The sequence below is a fragment of the Trichogramma pretiosum genome, unplaced genomic scaffold (assembly GCF_000599845.2).
Source record: "Trichogramma pretiosum strain Unisexual culture from Peru unplaced genomic scaffold, Tpre_2.0 scaffold140, whole genome shotgun sequence".
Taxonomy (NCBI): Eukaryota; Metazoa; Arthropoda; class Insecta; order Hymenoptera; family Trichogrammatidae; genus Trichogramma; species Trichogramma pretiosum.
Genome location: NW_019641659.1, coordinates 122,615 through 145,760, shown reverse-complemented (window position 1 = coordinate 145,760; position 23,146 = coordinate 122,615). Strand labels below are relative to the sequence as shown.

Sequence of the window (23,146 nt, the reverse complement as noted above, 5' to 3'; positions counted from 1 at the left end):
TGCGTGAGCTGCTGCAGACTGCGCGAGCGAGAGAGCTGCTGCTGCTCCGCCAGTGTGCGAAAAGCTAGTGCTATTCAGTCTGTGCGCGCCAGCAGTTCGCGTCGCGCACGTAAGTTGGCCATATTTCTTATACAATAGCTATATACGCAAAAGCTGTGTCTCTGTCGCTCTCGCACAACCTCGGCCCGTGTATAATAATACGAGACGACACACCGACACGCTTGGCGATCGCCCCCCGAGCCCCCTATATAGCCGACTCTGCTCCCAGTGCCTAGTGAGTACAAGTATATAGTGCCCAGTGTGTGTACAGCATTTGGCCGTGTTGCAATTTTACTACACAACACACATCCATTCACTTTCTCCGAGTGTGTGGTGGCTCTCGTGCGCTATAATACACAAGCTCAACACATATACCTACGACGCGTGTATAGCCAATAGCCATACGCGCAGGCAGCAAAGCAAAGACAGTCGGACGGACACGGACGTACGTATACGCAGACGTGTAGGGTGTTTGCCTACGAAACCGACGCAGTTCGAGAGCCGAGCCCCAGCTGCGTCCATGCGAACGAGACGTCCAACGCACACGAGTTTGTTGTTTTTACCAGGAGAGAATCGTCAAAATTTCGCCGTGCGGGCGCGCGAGCTCGCCCAAGTGCCCCGACTTCTCTTCTGTGCCGTGGTGTGCGTGTGACTTTGCAGTGTGAGTGAGTGTCTGCTGCTGCTGAACTGACTGCTCCGATATACACGACCGTACGTCACCAGGCGTGTATGCGACTCTCGGCTCTCCTCCGATTTTTGCAGTGTTCGCGCGCGTGTGTGTGTGTGCATCGCGCAGCAGCTGCACTCGTAGACATATCGTAACGTATATATAGTGCTGTGCACGAGGGCGTCTGTCATTCCTCCGCTGCTGCAGGTCGTAGCGATAGTCGAAGATTCCAAGTTTCTCTCCAAGAGCATCCAGTGAGTTCGTCGCTCTTCGGCTGCTGCTGCACTCGCGACTTTCGAACGACGAAACTCGACCACTGCTGCAATCATCGACTCCGTGTGTCAGCGTGTGCGAGTGCATTTGCATGCTCGCTCCTCGCCGAGGCATATCGGCAGCGAGCTCACCTGCACCTATCCGCGATACAGCACTGCGGGAAAGTGCGAGAAGGATAAGTGTACGCATATATAGGCGTACGTGTGTATTTTGTGCTACACGCGCGTGTGTGTGAGCGTAATGCTCTCCGTGCTAGAGCGTTATAGTGGTTGGAGCGCGCGTGTGTGAATGTGCCCGTCGTGTGTGTATAGCAGCCATTTGCACGCGGAATCCGAGGAATTCGACTGGCAAAGGAGTCGTGTCGTCGTGCAGCCGACCTGTGTGCAGTGTTTTGTTTCGCCTTGCACTACGCGAATCCGCGCCTCCTCGAGTTTGCCGTTATTGTTGTTGTCGTCGTCCTCCCGAGTCGACTGCTCGATTATTGCCGAGCCAGCATAATACAGCCTGTATAGCAGCAGGAGGCATAGTGCATCGGATTCGCCGTTCGCGTCTGCTACTCCTCGCAGCAACACGACTAGGTGAGTCAGTTTGTTGCTCTGTAACTCTCCGTTTGCGTGTGTGTGTTTTTATATCTCCGTCTTTGTTGTGCTCTTACACTCGCGCTCGTATAATATGTGCATGCGATGCATGAAACCTCAGTGTACATGTACATATACGTTTGCGCGCGCGAGTGTGTGTTGTGTATATGTGTACGTCTGGCTATAGTTTAGCGCAACAAACGGAGCAAGTTGGCATGCGTATATCAGAACTGTATACACACATATACAAACGCTACGATGCGTTGTGTGAGTAGCGCACGGTGTCGTATTTATATGCATAATAAACGCGGACGGACGTTCGTTTATACAGATATAGTTGTCTATATAGCAACAGCATGACGAGTTTCCAGAGGGGCGTAATCGCGCCTATACGTGTTTCTATATGCATTTACTCGCGCCCGCGTATATACATGCGAACCTATACACAGACGCACGGAAAGACAGGGGATTCACGCTGGTATTTTTAACGCTATCTTTCTCGATACTCGCGTCAAAAATCGCGTGCTTCGCGTCCACTATAGAGTGCCAATGCTCTTCGCTTTTTTTTTGTTCATCTTTCTCTTTTCTTGCTCTCTCTTCGAATCATCGGGCCGCGCTCGCACACACCCATGTATGCCGTTCTTCTTTGCTCGTTCTCTTTCTCTCTCTCTGTGCGCTTCCCGCTGCGTATACGCGCGTCCGTGTGCAGATCGTACATGTGTATGCGCGAGGGGGTGCGGTGGCGGTGTAAGCAGCAGCAGCAGCAGCAGCAGGCAAGCGACGATGGGTGTGCCGCGCGCCACCAGAACGAGACAGACTCACTTTGATCGAGGGGTGCGACTCGCGTATTGTGTCTCTCTCTCTTTCTCTCTCTCTCTCCTTTGCTATCTTGTATGCCCGTGTGTACCTACAAATATATACACGCTGTCGTAGTACGCCGTCGTACTACGGCCAGTAGTAATACGAGCTGCATCATATGGACGATGCGTGTGTGTGTATAAGCAGAAAAATTGGAAAAATAATATTATAGACGGCTGCTTAGGGAGGTGTCGCGGTCCCCGTATAGTCGTTGGCCAAGGAAACGAGTCGCTGCTTCTCTCGACTAGGTATACATACGATCGTATACACTTTATACTCTCGCACTTGTATACTTATCTATCGGTGGCGGTCTATCCTATTCGCGCCGCTGGAATGCAGTCGGCGTATAGCCTAGATTCTTGCATATCTATATAGACGCGCTTAGTGCAATGCTGCGGGTATCGCGCACCGAGTCAGAGTCGCGTACGTGTATTATTATACGGACTTTCACACTGCTCCGAGTCTTCCAGTGCGCTTGTGTACGCGTATTATATGTATAAGCCACCATAGGTATATTATTGCTGCCAGCCGTTGCTTTTCTGCTCGTATATATGCGCTCGTGTGCGAGTATATAGGAGCTGCATCGGACAGATATAGAGAGATGCCAACGTCTTCTCGCGATTTTCTTCTTTCGTACATACTCGTTTGGTTTTTTATTCAATTTGTTCATTACGCGCGGAGAGGACGATCATGATAAAATGTGTATACGCGGGCGCGCGAGCGAGATCATGCCTAGAGGCGCGAGAGACGGAGCAAGAGAGAGAGAGACAGAGATACTCGTGACTCACTGGTCTGGAATGTCGAGGCAGACGAGTGATGGGAGGATACTTCATCCCGCGTGCTGCTGCTGCTACTATTGCCGTTGCTTCTGCTGTGTTCGCTCGTTTATATGTGTATCGTGTTTATATGGCGATGATGATTGTGATGATGACGATGATGATGCGAATGTGCAGCGGTCCCGCGTACATTATTATACATTCACTCGCGCAGGCCAGTCAATGGGACTAGAATGAAATGATTGTACTTGATGCATACGGACAACTTATCAGCGGGCTTACAATGTGCCAATTGTGTGTGTATGTGTACGCGTCGATGCAATTGTTCGCGTCTATGCGACGCGAATGCATTTTTATCCATCATCCGAAATAATTCGATTTTATCGTTCTCCTATTTGTTCTTTTTATCGTTACCTTTCTCACTCCCACCTTCCTTCTCGCTCGTTTTCTCTCAATGTCTTTCCGATAAGAATGATGGATTCGCTAGTTTCATTCTGTAATGCAATTTCGATAAGGAAACAATCAACTTTGCGTGTACGTATTCACATGCAGACACATACTCATTAATATGATAGCCAAAGACCTCTATTTTGGCTACCTTTTTGTGAAGATTGATTTGTCGACTCGTGTAATTAAGATAATACTGAGTACACGAAATATTTCACGCTTTTTTGCCATAACGTTAAAATTGCTTGCTTGTAATCACAACCCGTTCGTTGTCTCTTGAATGAAAAGATTTGACAAATGAATGCCTGAAATTTTTATTTCTTATCTTCGTTAGTGTGTGTGAATTTTTACTGTCAATCTCGAAAAAGCATGACTCGTAGCAATGCGATAGTTGGCATGAGTTTTGATTTTACCTACATGTTTGCATAATGAATGAAACGTAACAATTTAACTTGGATCGTTGTTCATGATTTGTAATTAGGAGTGTGTGTGCAGCATTATCAAAAAAATTATCTGAAAATTTCAAAAGATGACGCTTATTCGACGCCCAACTATGACCTCTATAATAAAAGCGTTGTAATAAAACTATAATCAGCTCGGCTAAAAATAAAAAAAAAATACTTTTATAGCATAGCATCCATTTAAATTCCCGTGCTAATGAATTGGAATTCGTATTTTTTCCGAAATATTTCATAAATTTATGAATAACTAATCTACTTGGAATTTTTCCCTCTCGAAATTGTAACGAAAGAATTCGAGCAATTGTACATTTTTAACAAGCAAAGTGCGTCGCCTGGAATTGGCAATTAATCGCAGCTATAATGTCGCGGAGAATTTTTTCACTGGAAATGCACCTTTCATCCGCATATCGGAAATACTTTCTTCGCCTGCAAATTGGTTTCTATTGTTCATAATGATCTCTCCTCGGGCTTTTGTGTGCCTCTTTCTCGGCTGATTAGTGTCAGCGGTGCACGCGTGCGCGTGGCTGCATTTCCGCTGATCTAATTTAGAGCGTGAATTGTTTTTTTTCTCACTTTTCATCGGAATGCGCAATAACCCACTAAGTTCGAAAACTTCTCCAGACGCGTGTCCCCGATATGATGATGCGCGCGCGATAATTCATCACAAAAACGACGTCGATGTAATACAATCTCGGAGGAATTGCCGCTTGATTCGTCGTGAACGGCGGAGTCTGCCGAAGCATAGATTAACGTTTGAATGGTTATGCTATTGCTGCGAGAGAAATCACTCGCTATATGCAGGCCTGTTCGAGTGCGTGAGATTTTTTCGGCTCCGTAATATTTCCTCCGTGACGAGCTGCTGCTTCGTCTCTTATATAGAGCATAATTCAAGCACGCACACTCATGCTTTTGACTCGGTCACATCAATAGCACGTCTGTGGGACACATTAACTCGAAGCTCTTAACGCGTGACGTTTACAGGGTCACGAAGATTAACGTTATAATGAAGAAAAAAAAGGTTGAAAAGTCAAAAGACATTCGGCTATTGTGTCGTTGGGGTTATTTTGAGTTTGGTTTTAGCGAGTTTTTTAACCACTTTTATGACGTTTTATGACGTGCGAGTGTATACACACGTTAGTGCGCGAATAACTGCGCATTGTACATGTAACATTAATGCGTTAAACAAAGAGAAAGTTTGCACAGGCTAAACGGGAAAATCCCTGGGATAAGTTCCGCGCACTCTGCGCGCGTAAACACTGCACTGCGTGCGCATTATACACCAGTAGAGTTTGTTTACTTTGAGGTAACTCACTTCACTGCGATTTCCTCGTACCTACTCCAATTTTTTTTGCTCTCTTTTCAATTCGTTATATATACCTCGAGAGTTTATCCGGCACGCGCGACTAATGTCTAATAAACACGATTGTTATCGCGCTTTTAAATTTAAATGACTCGTAATCGTGACGAATTCCGAATTCGTTGAGTAACTAGCGATAAGATCGAGAGCCTCGGTATATAGTGCGACTTTAGTGCGTGCGAACTAGCGAAAAGAAACGCAGCAGCTCGGAGTGTCGCGACGACTATTTTCTGAATAAGTCGCGTATATTTAGCCGCAACGAGGCAGCCAGCTTTCTCATCAATAAAATATTTTAATGACACTTGCGGCAGAGAAAGTGTTATTGGCCGAGCCGTGCGCGCGCGGAATTTCTATGTTGAAATTGTAAAAGTCAACAATATATCGCGCTAATACTTTTTTCGCTGTATATGACGCGCGCAGCCGCCGCAGTGTATTCCGTTGGAGGCAGGATTTTCTTCTCGTTTAATGCGACGCCAATAATTGCCGTGAAAAATGGTAATTTTTCTGAATTAACATTCCTGTCGCGATAGCTCGGCGAGCAGGTAGTTTTTGAATTTCTCCATAATGCACTTATCGTTCATCCGACGTAATAAGCGCCACTCGCGGCCTTGATAAGTATATGAAAGGTACGACTAGAAGTTTCCCCAGCCGAGTGCAAAAGTTTCATAACGAAAACAACATTGTCTATGCTGTTAGCGACGCTTGTTTTGTTTACCTGTCCTTATCGAGCCGTAGTGCGCGACAAATCTCTCGCATGCCTCGACTCTATGTCATCAATCATCGCTTGACACGTGTGTGCACACCTCGCGAATCTAGTGCATATTCATGCTTCGGATTTTGTGTTTACAGAAGAAAAAAGAAACACCGCAATTTACAATGCTAAATTTTCGTTCTCGTTTCTCTGATTGCAGCAGTTGAATAAAAAAATCATAGCTATGCAGCTGATCAGATGACTGGAGTGGCGCGGATCAAGCTATCCATACGATGAGCGAGATCCTAGCGGTGCAGCCACCGCTGCCGCGCTCGGCGACGAGCGGCGGAGGCAGCGGCGCTCGCATCCAGCACGGCCCGCCACCGACGACGCCGATTAATAATGGCAATTTCGTTGCCGGTGCTGCTGCAGCTAATACCACTACTGGCACCACCGCTACTGGGACACATCTCAAGCGTGGCAAATTGAGCGCTTGCAACGTGCCACTCGTGCACGGCAAGCAACCACAGCCCGGAGCCGCGAGAAGATTGTCCACGCATCAGCGTAATCACAGTCTTGACTTCAGGTGAATTTTCTCTCCTTTTCATCCTTTTTTCTTCGTTTACTGTTTATTTTTCGTTTTTTTTTCTTGTTTTTTTTGCATACTTTTACTCGAGAGAACTGATTAAATTGACAAGACCGAGTTTGATGTCGCATATAGCTCGTGAATACGATGTCTCGTTAAATACGTTGACCTCGTGCACGTCTCTTTATCGAAAACACTTAATGATGACAAAACGTCTTTTATAAAAAGTAATTTGTATCAGCTTGAAGCATGTATAACTCGAGTCGCATAAACTCTCTGTACAGCCAATTATACAAGCTCGTTGCACAGCGTCATCGTATTTGCATGGATTCTCGAATGATCGGGCAATTTTTCATAACGATAAGCGCACGTGGAAAATTTCGTTCTCTCTCTCTTTCTTGCTCAAGTGGCTCGCGGCACCTTATACAGCCACTCGCGATAACGATTCTCTGGCTCCGGCGTCTGGAGTAACATTGATACAACAATTTTTTATTTTTTTTCTCAACGCTCCAATATTATATACAGATCGATGGGCATACTGCTGCCGCCGGTGCCGCAAGTTACGCAAGCACAGGTGCAAACGACGATGACCCTTCATCATCGGAATCGCAGCTTGGACTCGGCACTGCAGCGCATACCCGAGGTCGACGTCACGCCCAGTCCGGAGTGTGAGTCGAATCCAGCCGGCGGCCCGGTCTCCTGCTCCAATCACGTCAACGGACCCGTGCCGATCAAACGCAGCCGCGAACGCGAAGATCTGGCCAGTTTGGGTTCCGACGACTCGGGCATACTCTGCGGCTCCGACAGCGGTTCCAGTGATAATGCCAACGTCAATACCAGGTTAGTTGATTTTTTTTTTTGCAATAGTCAGTCAATTTTTTTTCCCATTTGATAACTCAATTGTAATCTTTCATACTTTTTTGCGACAATTGCTCATAATTTGTAATCGACTTGATCGAATTTTAATAAAAAGAAAGAGAGAGATAGAGATAAAATCCATCTACGTGACCGAGATGCTTATCATGTGATTTAACACATCACGTCTCCTTCATTGAAAAAAGTTTGCAGATTTTTTATGATTAGTTATATTAGACTAAAAAAATTGTTTTTAAATGTTCAACAGTTTGACGCCTATCTATTCACAGTAACTTATTGCTCTATTTTTACACCCAATCCTGTATATTCATTCAACAACCCTTCGGTTGTTATCTCTTCAATTTTAAAAGGAGTCTAACATTTTATATTTTTTGACACAGAGAATCGAGTGCAGACCACTTGCACAGCCGTGAAAGTTTGGATTCGACGTTATCCCATACTGGTGACACCGATGTCGACGTGGTGGATGGCGATTTGTCCGCCCTGTCGCTCGTCGCACCGACAACCGTTGCCGTGTCATCGATTCATCCGAAACTCATACCGGGCAAGGCTCTGTTGAACGTTTATCCGAAAACAACGGAGCAATCTCAACAGCAGCAACAGCTCGAACAGTCGGTACCACCAAAACAACAACAACAACTGCCAGAGTATCAAGGCACGTTAGATTTAGTCGCTGTACCAGCTACGCGGGATCTAGCTGGCGCAGCCATGACGTTGTGTTGTGGTACGGGACAGCCTGAGGACGAAGACAAACCTAAACCAAAAGTGAAAAGGCAGCAAGAGACGGCGCAGCCTAAACCTTCGGAGGGATGCTTACTCAGATTGTTCGAGAGTCAAGTTTTTGACATGTCCATGGCTATCTCATATCTGTTCAATTCCAAAGAACCTGGAGTCCAATCTTATCTTGGTGAGTGAAAATCAATGTTTTTAAAACTCTGCGCTTTTTGTTTATCGGTTAAATTAGGTAGAAAAATTCACGTGTACACACTGTACGCAATATAGATATTTTTCAAAGTATAAAAAGGAAACAAACGATTTTTAACGACAATTTTTTTGTAACAGGTAATAAGTTATTCAGTTTTCCGTATGCAGAATTAGATTTTTACCTACCACAGTTGGTTTTAATGTATATACAATTACACGATGTCACGGAAGTTTTATATCCGTATCTAGTGCATAGGTATGTTTGGAACATTCTATACTTGTAAAATAAAATACCTTATTTAATTTTCATGAAATAATTTTTACTGATTTAATTTCCATATTACAGGTGTCGACTTTCTGTAGATTTTGCGTTGAAATGCGCTTGGTTACTTGATGCGTACAGTTCAGAAGCACAACTAACATCTAAGAAAAAATCACATGGAACCAAGTTGAAAACTTTTATTTTGTCGGATGGACTTAGGTGAGAATTAAATTCGGCTCTTTTTAGATACAAAAAAACAACAACAATATATGTTTAACGTATATGTACTGTTTTTTAGACCAAAGGATAATAAACGTTTACCGATATTGCAAGTTCCGTCGGTCGCAGCTTTGTCTGCTGGGCAGTCGTTAGTTTCACCTAATAAAAAAACCCACCAAAGATCTCAATCTGATGCTACTGGGCTATTTCAAAGCTTACGTCGCAATCAACCCGGTAAAATAAAAAACAAAATTAGTCTTGGAGATTTAAGTTCTGGGCGAGCATTCGACAACGGATGTACCTGCTTTGATTCCTGCCAAGGAGTAGTCAACGATTTGAGGGGTCAAAAGACTGACTGCGTTTGCAATGTGAATATTCCAACTTATTTAAGCAAAATAAATTTGTACCTCATAGTTAAAAATTAATTAATATTTTTGTTATTTGCTTCTTCAGGCACCTCGACTTGCGCCTGAGCTTGAGTTCATTGGAGCGCTGATAACAATTGGCAAATTGTTAAGCACGATTCCTACAAAAGAGGGTAAAACTGCGAGGCTTATTGCTGAATTAAATCTACTTAATCTTAATTTACCGGCAAGGGTTTGGGTACCACTGCACTCAACAGTGCCTCATCACATTGTTCGCGTACCACCCCAATATGCGGCTGTACTGAATAGTAAAGACAAAGTCAGTACTACTTTTATTCAAACTCAATTTTTTCTCTAAATTTCTTGAAACTTATTTTTTGAATTTTATTTTAGGCTCCTTATATTATATACGTTGAAGTTCTTGAAGTAGATGATTTGTATACATCACCAGTGCCAACTAAAATAATGGGAAGTTCTTTAAGACACACCAAATCTGAAGAAAATCTAACAAATGGTGAACAATCATCTGGTCAACAAAATGTGCCAACTGAAGATACGCCACAAACTACTACAAAGCAAACCCCGGTCAGGACAGGACATGGAAGAAATCCAGATGTTATGTTTAATTTCATTGATGATGATCCCAATGATTGTTGGAGTCAAGAAGATGATGAAATAACACAGCAGGTAAAAAATTAATCTTTGAAATTTACCACAATCCTTTCAATGAAAATTCGAAAGTCATTTATATAATCTTTTTTCTGAAACAGTACCTGCAGTTAAAAAAATCGAAAGATCGAGATACGATATCGCAAATGAGCCAAGAATCATCTGACAGTAGAGAACCAGTATTTGTTCCCGGGGATGTCAAACGGCGATTAAATGAAATAGCTTCGGCACCCAATAAAACACCTTTCCATCATGATCCAGATGATCCCTCTGCTGCAGTACTCAAAGAACCTTGGGAGCAAAAGCAAAAACGTATCAAATCGTCAAGTCCTTATGGCCATTTAGCTTCGTGGCGTCTTCTTGCTGTAATCGTAAAATGCGGAGATGATTTGCGTCAGGAATTACTTGCTTCGCAGTTACTCATGATGCTTCAGAAAGTCTGGCAAGAAGAAAATATACCCTTGTGGTTGAGACCGTACAGGTAATTTGAACACTTATTAAAAAAAATTGAGTATTTCGTATCTTTATGTATAAAATCAAGGTCAACTCATAAAGCATTTATATTTTTCTTTTTCTTTTTAATGAAAATTATTACATTTTAAAATAATACAATTTTTTTCAATTTTAGGATTCTTTGCCTTTCGAACGATAGTGGTTTGATAGAGCCAATTCTCAACACAGTGTCGCTGCATCAACTGAAAAAATTAAATTGTCAAATGACTCTGCTGCAATATTTTGAGCAAGAGTACGGTCCTATTGATTCAGAACCCTTCCGCATCGCACAAAAAAATTTCGTCCAAAGCTGTGCGGCCTACTGCCTACTCAGCTATTTGATCCAAGTTAAGGATCGTCACAATGGTAATATTTTACTACATAGTGATGGTCACCTCATACATATCGATTTCGGTTTCATCCTGTCCACGTCTCCTCGAAACTTGGGCTTTGAAACCAGTCCTTTCAAGCTCACACCCGAATTTGTTGAAGTAATGGGTGGAAAAAACTCAGAAATGTTTGATGAGTTTAAATCACTTATGCTCAAAGGATTTATTGCTGCGAGAAAGCATTTGGACAAAATCGTCAACCTTGTTGAAATCATGATATCAGGTTAGTTTTTGAAAAATTGTATGATTCTTCATTTTGATATTGAAGCCACTACTGAATATAAATCGGTTCGTAATTTTCTACTTTAATGCAAAACTTTAATTTAAATTTTTAGGTGTGCAGTTGCCCTGTTTTAGAAACGGTGGTGCCTCAACAGTTCAGGGTCTTAAAAATCGTTTTCATTTGACTCTAACAGAGGATCAGCTGCGCAGACATGTTGATGATCTAGTGGAAAGTAGTCTTCATTCTTGGTCAACGAAACTTTACGACCGGTATCAATACTTTGCGAATGGCACGCTCTAAGAAGACTCTGTTCCTACAAAGTAGCGAGTTTTGACTCACATATAATTATTCGCACATCCGTCAGATTTCAATAAGAGTTTAAAGAACAAATCAATTCTACGTAAAAAATTCAACTTCGTTGCATTCCAAAAATGATTATATAGTAGCAGAGAAAAGTACCTATATCGATAAACATTGGGCCAAGACTGAAATATTTAGCTATGTCCTTGCGCCGCGACTTTAGCTTCTCACTCTAGGAAATTCAAATCAATGCAATTAAATTTTATTTATGGCGAAAAATAATATATTATCTATGTATAATGTAACGCATGTAAAAACATAGACTTATTGTAACGAAAGATTTCTATAGACGTTAATTAGAAGTACCATCGAAATGATTGATCAGCGGTAGATGATGAATCACGTTTATTATACAATTGACGGTAGTTTCAAAGATGAACAAAAAGTGTATACGCATTCGTGGAAATACATAGGCTTTTTGGTATGTATGCATTTCTGACTGACTAATAATTGCGCACTAAATGTTACGGATCGACATGAAGTTGTTTATCATCTGTAGATTTCTAGGAAATTTTAGAGTCTACTGTTGACAAATTAATTTGTTGAAGGTGCCTTACACGTAAAAACACAAATTGTGGAATCAGTGAAATTAATGGAACGTTGAAGAATTCAAAGTATAATACAGTGCAGTGATTGAATTGACCGTTGTGTATAAAATGGACAATCTGCAAATTGTATATACTGTCATTAATTTAGTTATAAATAAATCATCAGTATGTAGAAACATTCGGTAGATAATGACCTGATGAAAATGTGTAAGCCCATGTTAAATGTGTCTCAATAATTTGACAGGGTGAAAAATGTTTAATAATGGAGGTGAATACTCAACATATTTCCTACTTTATATATATAATTACATGTATATATACTGTATGTATAATAAACGAAAAAAACCGTTGGTGTTGCTGTTATCATCTTTTAGAAGAAATAACAGTAATATTATCAACGAAGTTTTCAAATTACAGTCGTAAATTTTTATATGATCTTAAAAATAGATAATTTCATATAGTTTTAGCTCATAAGAAGCGCCAATATTAGCGTCTTTGTTCGGTTAGAATAAATATCTAACAAAGAAAGATGAGCCAAAATATGCGCTATATCATTCTCGTGTATGTCTAAACGACTTATTATTAAATTATGCTTAAAAGTTTAAATGAAAATAACTATTGTAAATAAACTAAATTAAAATTGATTGTTTAAAATGTAACAGCAGATGAATGTGCAAAGCTTGATCGCGAGTCATGTGAAAAGACAAGTCCAAAATTATATTGATGAAGCGTTTCATCAACTTCTGGTGACTGAAGTGTCTTATCATTTTTTTATTTTCATTGTTTCATTGATTGACAAAAAAATTAACAGTGTTATTGAAATAAAAAATGTACATAAGATAAATTTAATCAATGAAAAAAATTCTATTCGAGATACATGTTCATAATTCCATGGCTATTTGAGAGAACGTTTCTTATAGTTTTAATTTAGTTACTTCGTTGTTTTTGATCTGCGTCGTTCTTTTGCATAATAACAAGCTATTACTGACATTGAATATTAAATAAAAAAATCATAATTGATTCGATGAAACTTTTCATTTTTTCCTTGACTCGTTCCCACATGGTTTTAATTTGAATATTTTCTAGTTTTTTTTTTACAGTAACATGAAGGTGTATCTTTTTTTGGGGGGTTGAAAAATGATAGTACAGAAGTATCTTATGCTTGTTATATTTTATTTGTACACTGAGTTTGGTAATTAAATACTTTTAATTGACTTAAGACATTAAGTAATTCATCAAACAATTTTATAAATACGTTAGCTTATCAGTCCTTACAATCTAATTCAATTTTTCAAAAATAATGCAATACAAAACACATACAAACATTTGTATAAGTTACTTGTAATTTTCTACATCATTTTTCTACTTATGACTATCTGTAGTGTACACATGACTACATATTTGTTCTAAGCAGTCTAGTAAATCTAAAAATTATTCTTTCATTAATTTAAAATCAAAATTTAGGTGAGTTATGAGTATAGTAGTTGTTTTGTTGCTTGGTACAGATATGCGTGATTATTGAAAAATAATAATTTTAAATTAAGTAACTTGAATCGTTAATCAAATATCACATTACATTTTGAGTAAAGGGACACCTGGTGAAAATATCGCTCATTACATATCAGTCAAATGCAAAGGGTCACTTTCGCCAACTTAATCGCGTACAATTTAAAGTTTCAAGTACTTAATTGAAATTTATAAATTAGAAATCAAATTTTTGTAATTATTTAATTAATTTCATTTAGATTTGTAGTTTATATTATTGAGTATAAGTGCGCTCAGAAATATAAATCGATTCTATGTTCCAATAAGAAAATTTTTTTGAAATCGGCTATTAAATGAACATGGGGAATTTCCCGTCAGCTAAATAAGTGATGGTAATTTTTAAGAGCATTTATTGAAATCTTAACCGAATATTTTTCAAAGTCTTTGCGGTTATCTATAGAATGAAAAAACCAAGATCACCATAAAGGTTTTGCCTTTCGAAAAAAATATTCAGTAAAAACTCAAATAACACGTTTGGAAATTTTTATTCATATCATACTAAGTTTAGTATACATCAAATTTCAAATCTTTTTCTGAACCAAGTTACATGAATCGCCGCGAAATATTAATTCATGTAATTTAATTTCCCAAAATAAATTAACTAAAAAATAGATTTTCATGCAAATTTTAAAAAAACTTAAGATTTAAATTAAAAGATTCAATTCAATTTATATTTACAAATATAAACATTCGGAAAACTGCATAAAAAATACATGAATGCTGTATACAAGAAATTATAAATAGAAGATTTTTCTCGACGAACCTTAGTATCAAGATGTATAATTTATAAAAATAGATCTAATTCATTTTTTGATTTACTTAAAATTTTATGAAATCACATCCTAAGCGTCAAAATTATAAATAATTTAAAATCTTAAAATTTCATTTGTACAAATTCTTAGTTACATAGAAAATGAATGGTGTGCTCCAACTAAAAGTGTCAACTTTTAGGCTTGTGATCAAAATAAAATTGCCTCTATTTGTTAGTGGAAGCACCCAAAATAGTCATGGAGCAGAAAGAAAAAGTTAATGACGAAATTCTATGCTCTTATTTTACAAATGACCTTAATATTATAAATTTTCCATTGATTTAATATGTAATCAACTAATTATACACAAAAGCATTCTGACGAGCAGAAAATTTTCACCGGGCTCACTTCAGTCTAGAAAAAGCTATTACAATTCCTTTAAACTCTTGATAGTTGAGACATAAAATTTGTTGGTAAAAGAACTTCCATTTTATCTAAAATAAAGTGAAAGGGATATGACATCCAAGTTAAAAGAGATTTAGCTACAACACCCATAGTTTCTGGATATTGATGTGTTAGTAATGCAACTAATGCAGTACATGAGCAAAGCCCAGCTGTAAAAAGAATGAAAAAGGGAAGTTCTTTTTTTGGATATACACTTACATCATGAAATGCAGGTAAGAGTTCTCTATCTGCACACTCTGTGCATGTAGGATATGGATAAAATAAATGACCTCGTTCCAGAGGATATGGTAGCATGCGAAAAGTTCCCTCCCAAGTGCAATGCAATAAATTCAATGCACCTTCCACATTTTTCCAATGTGGTAGGTGGAAGAAAGCATAAGCAATTGCTTCAGAGTCCCCTCGTTTTAACACATGTTCTGGGGGTAATATTAAAGGCTTCATTTCTAGTAGATATTTAGGTACATGTGGATTAAATTCTACTGCCCTATGTATAGCTTCAACAGCTGATATCTCTGCTGGCGTTAAGCCTCTTTTACTAGCTACATCTGGAGAAAATTTTTCAGCAACTGTTCTTGCCTTCAACAGAGCTGCTGTGTAACAAATTGTTGCTGATTTTGGTAAGCTAATATCATCATACTTGGCTAAAACTGCTTGAACATCTGCATATGCTTGCATTTCTAGCAGAGCCTCTATTAAATTCTCATGAATATTGAGAACATTCATAATTGGGGGTACTTCTTTTGTCAAATCCCTAAACATTTTCACTGCTTCTTTAAGCTTACCTAACTTCCTAGCACTCATAGCTAATCTCCTTTTTATGTAGATTAAAACATTAGTATCTCTTCTATGGATAGCTTCCGCTGCAGATCCTTGATGTTGAGTATTTTGTGATGCCTTGTAGTTAGCTTCTGCTATTCTTAAGGCTTGTTTTAATATTCTTTCTGCCTCTTCAATGGTTACAGCTTCTTCTTCTGCTAATAAAATATAGGCTGGTGCACAGTTTGGGTTCAGATCAAGAGCTGAGCGAGCTGCTTTGATTCTTACTATGGGATTACGCTCACGCCAAGCTGTTTGCATAATTTCATAGTCTGCTTTACCATTATCTCCTTCACAAGTAAAAAATGTTTGGTGGTCTTGAGCAGATAAATTCATATCATAGTAAGTCAGTGGTTCTTTGTTAGTAGCCCAATAAAATCGTTGATATTCTGCCCCTCTAAATAAGTTGATTGGATTCCGCCAAACTTTGCATTCCGGTACAGATGATGTGCTAGTTGTACCATTTCCATTAGCATTGGTATTGTTATTGTCTGATGTATTATCTCCTCCACCAATCCATGGAGAAATATGATTCAGAGATACTTGTTCAATGAAAGATGTACCATATTTTCTAAAATACCACCATTCAAAGATCAAAATTAACCCTGAGATGAGGGAGGATGTTCCAGTAAGAGCAACATAAAACTTGGGAGTTAATGTGCTTAAGAACATAGTCGAGTCCCACATATTAGCAAAAAATAAAGCCATGAAGGTATAAACCTTTACAAGTTTAAATTAAAAAATAAAATTTGCTTTTTGTAAAATCAGCTGCAGTCTGAAATTTAATTTAAGTTTCTCATTACCCTATAAACATAGATGTTAAGTCAAATATAAAAATACCTTAAACAGTAAACAGACTCTCTAGTTTTTGCTTTGTTGTAGAACGTTTACACATCTGACAGTTAACACTAGAAATAAACATTTTCATTCATAAATTTAATTAACAAATTTCATAATGCAACAAAATAATTATTTACCTTATGATTTTACAATTTTCTAAGGGCTGTATGACCACATAATCTAATATTTACTATAATTTGCCGTGCTTTCATGCTTCAGGAGTAATTTCGCGGGGTTTACGGCATTTTTGTGGCGCGCTTCGCCTCGAAAACGGTTAATTTTAACCAGACCTGCTCCTTTTTGTTATATCGTGAGAATAAATTCGCGTCAAAGCTATGAGCAGCTAGTAAGCTTCAGAACCAGACGAGTCGGAGTGGACTGTATGATAAACCATTGATCAACTTGTTCTTCGTAGAAGCATAATAAATGTTTGTTGCCTCCTATCTTGCTCGTCTCGTGAAGTCCTTGCCGTATTAATTTCGCAAAAGTTTCGAGAATCTACTGTAGTTTCGTTGCAATCGCACTGCCATTTTGTCAGCGCTTTTCCTTTGAATGCACTGTGCAAATTTGCAATCATCTATGCTCGATTACAGTGTTATCATTTTTAGATTTTACATTTTGTTTCAAACAGCGAGTTCAAATTTTTAGAAAAAAGCTCACAAGCTCTTTTTTCTTACGCAATAATTAAGCTTTGTCTACAATACCTAAAATAGATAATATTTTGATAACTACAAATAATAAAGACAAAACACGCGTAAACAATGATGCGAGATTCTGAATCAAAATAAACATTCAGGCTGTTAGTAAATTTCTTTTTAAAGTAATTTATAACAAATGATGCAACATTTATAAACGTACTTTTCATGCTTGTACTAGTGCAGAATGGAGTTGCAGACTCGCAAGTTGAATTGCAAATTGCACGATTGGATACTGCATCGATTTATGATCAGTACATATTATATACAAATTACGAAAAGAAAATTCTGAATCGTGCGAAAATAAACTAAAAATGATTTGAAGCTTTCATGTTCGTTTTTGTAAAATTTCTCTCAACTCTCAAAAGTGCATTTGGGATGCTCCGAAATTATAAATGATCTTTGTGACTTGTCATTGTTACATCTGTTTTCTGACGAGTCACGAATGGTACACAAATCTCAATTCTCATTGTTGATTTTGTATGTAGTCTGCTATTTTTCAAAATAAAGCAATTATTTCACGAGACATCAGTTGTTTACATTCAGGGAGAATAAATTATGAAAGAATAAAAAAAAAAAATAACACTTGATAGCTATGTTGATAGTCAAAACTTTTATTAAACAGTTTGAGTTGTTTAATAAATGTAATACAATAAGCGTAGGTATCAAGTTATTTTTCTAAGCCAGAGGTTAACCATTTATATTTTTATTTATCAGCCAATGTTTTTCCAACAGGTTAGTAAACGATTTGTAGCGCACAATAAGTGGTTAAAACGAAAAATGAACAGCGAAAAATTACCTCCGCATCGGAGCAATCCGATTATTAAAACTTTGGACACTCCAGAATTCAAGTCAATATTTAACCAAGAATTAAATGATTTGGTTGCATTATTCAAGAAATATAATTATGAAATAAGAATAGCTGGTGGAGCAGTACGGGACATTGTATCTGGTATGAACCCTAAAGATCTTGATTTTGCTACTACTGCAACACCAGATCAAATGAAAGAAATGTTCACTAAAGAAGAAATCAGAATGATTAATACTAATGGAGAAAGACATGGCACAGTAACTTCTAGAATTAACGATAAGGAAAATTTTGAAGTTACAACTCTAAGGATAGATGTAGCGACAGATGGAAGGCATGCTGATGTTGAATTCACAACTGATTGGCTCTTGGATTCCAGTCGCAGAGATCTTACAATAAATTCTATGTTTTTAGATTTTGATGGAAATATATATGATTATTTCTATGGCTATGATGATCTACTAAAAAAAAGAGTAGCATTTGTTGGAGAACCAGCTCAGAGAATTACTGAAGATTATTTAAGAATTTTCAGGTAATATTTGAATATCAACTATTTACAATATTAATATTACAATTTTTATTAAAGAAAATGAGATGCTAATTACATTTTTAACATATTGACAGATACTTCAGGTTTTATGGTAGAATTTCTGAGAGTCCTGATAACCATGATGAACCAACAATTCAAGCTATCAAGGACAATGTTGATGGTCTTGAGAGAATATCTGGTGAACGAATTTGGAGTGAGTGGAGTAAGATTTTGGCTGGAAATTTCCACAAAGAACTAACAAAAAAAATTATTGAATGTGGTTGCGGTAAATACATGGGTCTTCCACAGAAATTAAACTTACAACATTTTGATGAAGTTTGTGAAAGAGCTCAGAAAAATAATATTAAATTAAAGCCTGCTTCATTGGTTGCTGCATTATTGCATACACAAGAAGAAGTGATGGATGCATTTGCTAGACTGAAGTTTACAAATTATGATAGAAATTTAGCTGTATTTATTGTATCTAATAGAGATATTGCTTTGGATAAGAATCCGCTGAAACCTTACCAGAGTTTGGTATTAAAAACAATTGGAAAAACATCAGATGCCAGAGAATATTGTTGTGAATTATTGAAATACAAAGGTTCATTAGATTTATTACAAGAATTTGAAAAGTGGAATGTTCAATTTCCTATAAATGGAAAAATGGTAATGCCTTATGTTAACCAAAACCACAAAATCATTGGTGACATTATTCAAAGTTTAAAAGATGTTTGGTTAGATAGTGATTGTAAAATGTCTGCAGAAGAATTAAAAACTTATATTCCAAATATAGCTACTAAAGCATTATCTGAATGGGAGGAGAAGAGAGAAAAACTACAAAAACTTCGAAATAATCAGAAGAAAAAAAATTCTAAATAATGTTCATGTTGATTGTATGATTTCTGTAAATAAATTTGTTGTATTTTGATAATGGATATTTGTATCTGTTGTTTTTTTTTATAAATTAATAAATCATTATTTAATTTTTTTATTTATATATTGAACGAAATATCATGGATTATCATTTTATTACGCCAAAACTACATATGAAATGAGAAATATTTTTTTTCTACAATAAAAACCGATAATTTAATTTTTCAATAAATAATATACATGCATAAGTTGAATTTTATTATATAATACAAGAGTTTCTATACTTAATTTTCTGCTTTTCACATATAAATTGATCGTGCTTGTTGCATAGTTTTGAATGATTGATTAAAAAAGAGTTAGAATTTTCGTTACGTTAAAATTTGCTGGTTTTATGATAGAAATAGAAGAGAAAAATAACATTATAAGGATTCTACGTTATGCCTATGCAATTAATTTATACAAAACATGGTTATTAGCTAGATAATCTTTTTTTTTCGTGTAGTTTTCATGTAGTTTTTAAATAATTAATAAAATACAATTTTCAGCACGCAAGCTCAATTGAATGGTAATTACCGCATTATTTAAGTTAATATATATTTTGCTATGATTTATTTTGGCCTCGTTACCGAAAACTTTTTGAATTGTAATTTTTTAAATATTTCGAGTGCTGTTGGCAGAGAGCGCATTTTTAAACACCTGTTACATTTGCAACATAATTGCTCGTGTAGAATGACGGATGAATTTCAAAATATGCAGCTTTTTTTTATCAATTAGAAGGATGAGTTGTGCTTCTCATTTCTCTCTCTCTCTCTCTCTTTCTCTCTCTTTTTACCATTAGAGATATATATACGTGTGCTTCTGGTTTTCCAGTGTGCTCATTAGTGCCGTGGAGAATTAGAGTATAAAAAAAGTCAGACAGAAAATGAGTAGAGAAAGAGACAGCAAAAACGATTACACATTCGCGAGACTGCGAGTTGCTAGTAAAATAGAGATGCAACATTAAAGAGACACCATAAAAGGCTCAATTTCTTGAGAGATGGTTAAGAAATATAGTAATATCACGTGACTAATTAGCTCTTGTCTGGTGCTGCTGTTTTACTTTCTTCTATTCATTTAATTGTTGGATCAAAAAAAGAGAAGGAAAAAAAAGGAAGAAAATCAAGAAGGACTAGGTACTGGCAGCTGAGATACATAAATCGAATGCGGCGCGAGCCTTTGCCAATTTGACATAATAAATCGTAGCTCTCGAGCCGTGTAATAAAGCGCGCGTCGTTAAAAGTGGCATCGCATGACTTTTCAGGATGGCTAATTATTTGTACCGATGATATCTCTCGATTCTCGAGCCCGAGCTTTGTGCGCGCCGTGCGGGCGGCCCGCGAGTATATCGCGAGAGAGATTTATGTTTCCTTTTATGCGCGCGCCTATCCTTGCACACAGCTCGTGTGCACGCGCGGATATATAAAAAGTCATGAGGAAACGCGAGCTGCGCCCGAGCTGTCGTCATTGTGCCGCGCACAAGTCAAACAACATGACGTATCGCGTCGATATCGTTACTCTCCTGCTCCTCTTTGTATCCCTGCAGCGAACGTGTCTCGTAAGTTACAAACGCGATATCGACTTTGAGATTATTAGAGAGAACAAACGAAAATACACGTATACGCGGGGCATCATTACTTTTGTATTCGCAGGCTGTCATCGACATAAAATTCGAGGACGTCAACGTCGAATACGTTAATGGCGAGTACATTGATGAGGATTCTTTTGATATATCGGTGAACTACATCAACGATACGTACAACACTTTGAGATGCAAAGCCAAGGTTCTCAAAGACTTTCCCGACAAACTTGCCGTAGGTGCATCTTTTTTATAACTTTATTTCGAGCTCAACAAAACCCATTCGAGCCTCTTTAATAATATCGTCGTTTCAGGTGTCCTTCAAGATGTTTGGCTACGCATCCGGAGATTATAAATTACCCATGGGTATCAACGTCGAGGTGTCGTCGTGTGATCTGAAAACGAAGCCAATCTTCATTGCACCCTTTATAGAAGCCATCGGTGGAGATTTCAAAAAGTGCTCGCCCACTAAGGTCTTGACCTGCTTATCTCTACTGAATTGCGATCGTCAATTTCGATCGTTGCACATGCTTAATCGTACCTATTTTACAGGGTGAATATAAAAACGAGAGTTTTTATCCGGTGAATCTGGCCATTCTTCCCAACATATTTCCCGAGAATAAGTACCGCATGGACGTGGAAGTGAAGAGCAGCGATCTCGTCATCGTTCAAGCTCAGTTTTACATCGATATCACTCAATAGTACATAGACGAACGAATAAAAATGTAGTTGTACCTCGACTGTTAGAGAGGAGGAAAAATTTGATTAAAGAAAGTAGCGTTGACCTTAAAATTCCCAGTTGATATAGTTTGGGCATCGCAATGCGATAGGGGAGGATTTTCTCGCTCGTTTCTCCGTCGCGAAAAGGAGGAAAAGAAACGTCCCGAGTATAGATTTCTTTCAATTTTTCAGCTGAAGCGACGAAAAATCTATCGAGATCAGCGATTTTCACGCAGTATATACACTCGTATACGTACTTATAGCGCGCGAGCTTTTTTATCTGTGTGTGTATACGTGCACGACGTGTATACTTGTGAATCGCGTGAACTGCGCGAGCTAGTGCGAAGAGGAGCCCCGAGAAGGAGGAAGGAAAAAAAAATTGGTCCAATTCGATAGGGCAGAGAGTGGCTATAATACGACTGTCGTCTTTGCCGTCATCCAGACGTTGGAATTTGAGCTTCGTCGATCAAACGGTTAGCGCAGCAGCAGCGAGCCGAGGCTCAAGACTCTCCGGGTATATGTAGCGCACGTAGCCATCCGTACGTATATAGCCGCTGCTGCTGCACACGGCCAACGAGTGTTTAGATTAGCTCCTGCAGACGAGCCGGTATACGCGTGTAGATACGTCGAAATATCCGTGTGTATAGCGCATATAGCACTTTCCATGCTATTCGTTTTCGCTCTCGTAGTGCTCGTTTCCTATACCCGGGCTTTTTTCTCTCTCTCTCACTCGCTCGCTCTTGAACGTAGTCTGTTTATTTTTTTGGTGCTTTGATCTGCACCCGCGTCGACGCTCCAACTTTTTGCATGTCCTAAGCACGCCGTATTATTGTATGTATTGAACGTTCGGCTATCTTGTCTCAAAGCTTATCCGCTGCAAAGAGCCAATGTTTTGCACCATGTTGAATCGAGTGAATCAATTTGTTTCTTTTTGCCGATGTCGGAATATAAAAACCCATAGTTTCGTCATTATTATCTTCGAAATTCGAGTTGTTTTTTTAAAACTAATATTGCAATTGTCTAGTTTAATTTGGTTTATCATCTTCTGAACAAAAATTAGGTCTTTCATTGAAATATAAAAAGATTTATTTTTTAATATCACTGGAACTAAATAATCAAATATTGGTTTGTTGTACTAATACTTGAATACACTTTCGATCTAGATCATAAGATTTATAGAGGATTATATCGTAGAGACGCCGCTGAAACAGTAGTAAGAACAAATTTGACGAGAAGTAAACGTTGCTACAATAACACGAAAGTTGTTTCTGTGATGAAATCGAAATATACTTGTCAATTTTGAAAATCATAATAGTTTTTTGTAAAATCATAACACATGCTTTCGTATTCGCTGTCCAAGGAGCTACTTGATTTTGTCGCTTCCATCCAGCTCTTTCATTCGACGTGGTTATATTTTTTGCTTCCAGC

At 38.2% G+C, this 23,146-nt stretch overlaps 4 protein-coding genes across 7 annotated transcripts; 3 read left to right on the top strand and 1 right to left on the bottom strand.

Moving 5' to 3' along the window:
* On the top strand, window positions 1-13,080 carry LOC106656326 (phosphatidylinositol 4-kinase beta). 3 transcript variants are annotated; one of them, XM_014377244.2, is made up of 12 exons: window positions 2-1,557; window positions 6,371-6,733; window positions 7,259-7,573; window positions 7,990-8,516; window positions 8,672-8,789; window positions 8,880-9,014; window positions 9,094-9,382; window positions 9,468-9,698; window positions 9,773-10,066; window positions 10,150-10,529; window positions 10,677-11,152; window positions 11,265-11,452. In XM_014377244.2, exons 2-12 carry the CDS (start codon window positions 6,441-6,443, stop codon window positions 11,450-11,452), a joined length of 3,246 nt encoding a protein of 1,081 aa, XP_014232730.1. In that variant the 5' UTR covers window positions 2-1,557; window positions 6,371-6,440. The 3 variants fall into 3 exon arrangements, with proteins under 3 accessions (XP_014232732.1, XP_014232730.1, XP_014232731.1); XM_014377245.2 differs by having other exon boundaries at window positions 3-1,557; window positions 6,368-6,733; window positions 11,265-13,080; XM_014377246.2 differs by lacking the exon at window positions 7,259-7,573 and having other exon boundaries at window positions 1-1,557; window positions 6,368-6,733.
* Window positions 13,081-14,316: 1,236 nt separating this feature from the next.
* Window positions 14,317-17,089, bottom strand: LOC106656080 (protein ST7 homolog). Its single transcript, XM_014376734.2, has 3 exons — window positions 16,613-17,089; window positions 16,476-16,543; window positions 14,317-16,410 (listed from the first exon to the last, which is right to left on the bottom strand). The coding sequence occupies exon 3, from the start codon at window positions 16,341-16,343 to the stop codon at window positions 14,793-14,795; it is 1,551 nt and encodes a 516-aa protein (XP_014232220.1). The 5' UTR covers window positions 16,344-16,410; window positions 16,476-16,543; window positions 16,613-17,089; the 3' UTR covers window positions 14,317-14,792.
* A 579-nt stretch (window positions 17,090-17,668) lies between these two features.
* Window positions 17,669-19,445, top strand: LOC106656127 (CCA tRNA nucleotidyltransferase 1, mitochondrial). Of its 2 annotated transcripts, none has more exons than XM_014376813.1 (3): window positions 17,669-17,828; window positions 17,906-18,510; window positions 18,603-19,445. In XM_014376813.1, exons 1-3 carry the CDS (start codon window positions 17,766-17,768, stop codon window positions 19,387-19,389), a joined length of 1,455 nt encoding a protein of 484 aa, XP_014232299.1. In that variant the 5' UTR covers window positions 17,669-17,765; the 3' UTR covers window positions 19,390-19,445. The 2 variants fall into 2 exon arrangements, with proteins under 2 accessions (XP_014232299.1, XP_023315971.1); XM_023460203.1 differs by having other exon boundaries at window positions 17,669-17,832.
* A 1,437-nt stretch (window positions 19,446-20,882) lies between these two features.
* Window positions 20,883-21,738, top strand: LOC106656165. Its single transcript, XM_014376863.2, has 4 exons — window positions 20,883-20,977; window positions 21,072-21,233; window positions 21,313-21,471; window positions 21,551-21,738. Exons 1-4 carry the CDS (start codon window positions 20,912-20,914, stop codon window positions 21,698-21,700), a joined length of 537 nt encoding a protein of 178 aa, XP_014232349.1. The 5' UTR covers window positions 20,883-20,911; the 3' UTR covers window positions 21,701-21,738.
* The last annotated feature ends 1,408 nt before the right edge of the window (window positions 21,739-23,146 follow it).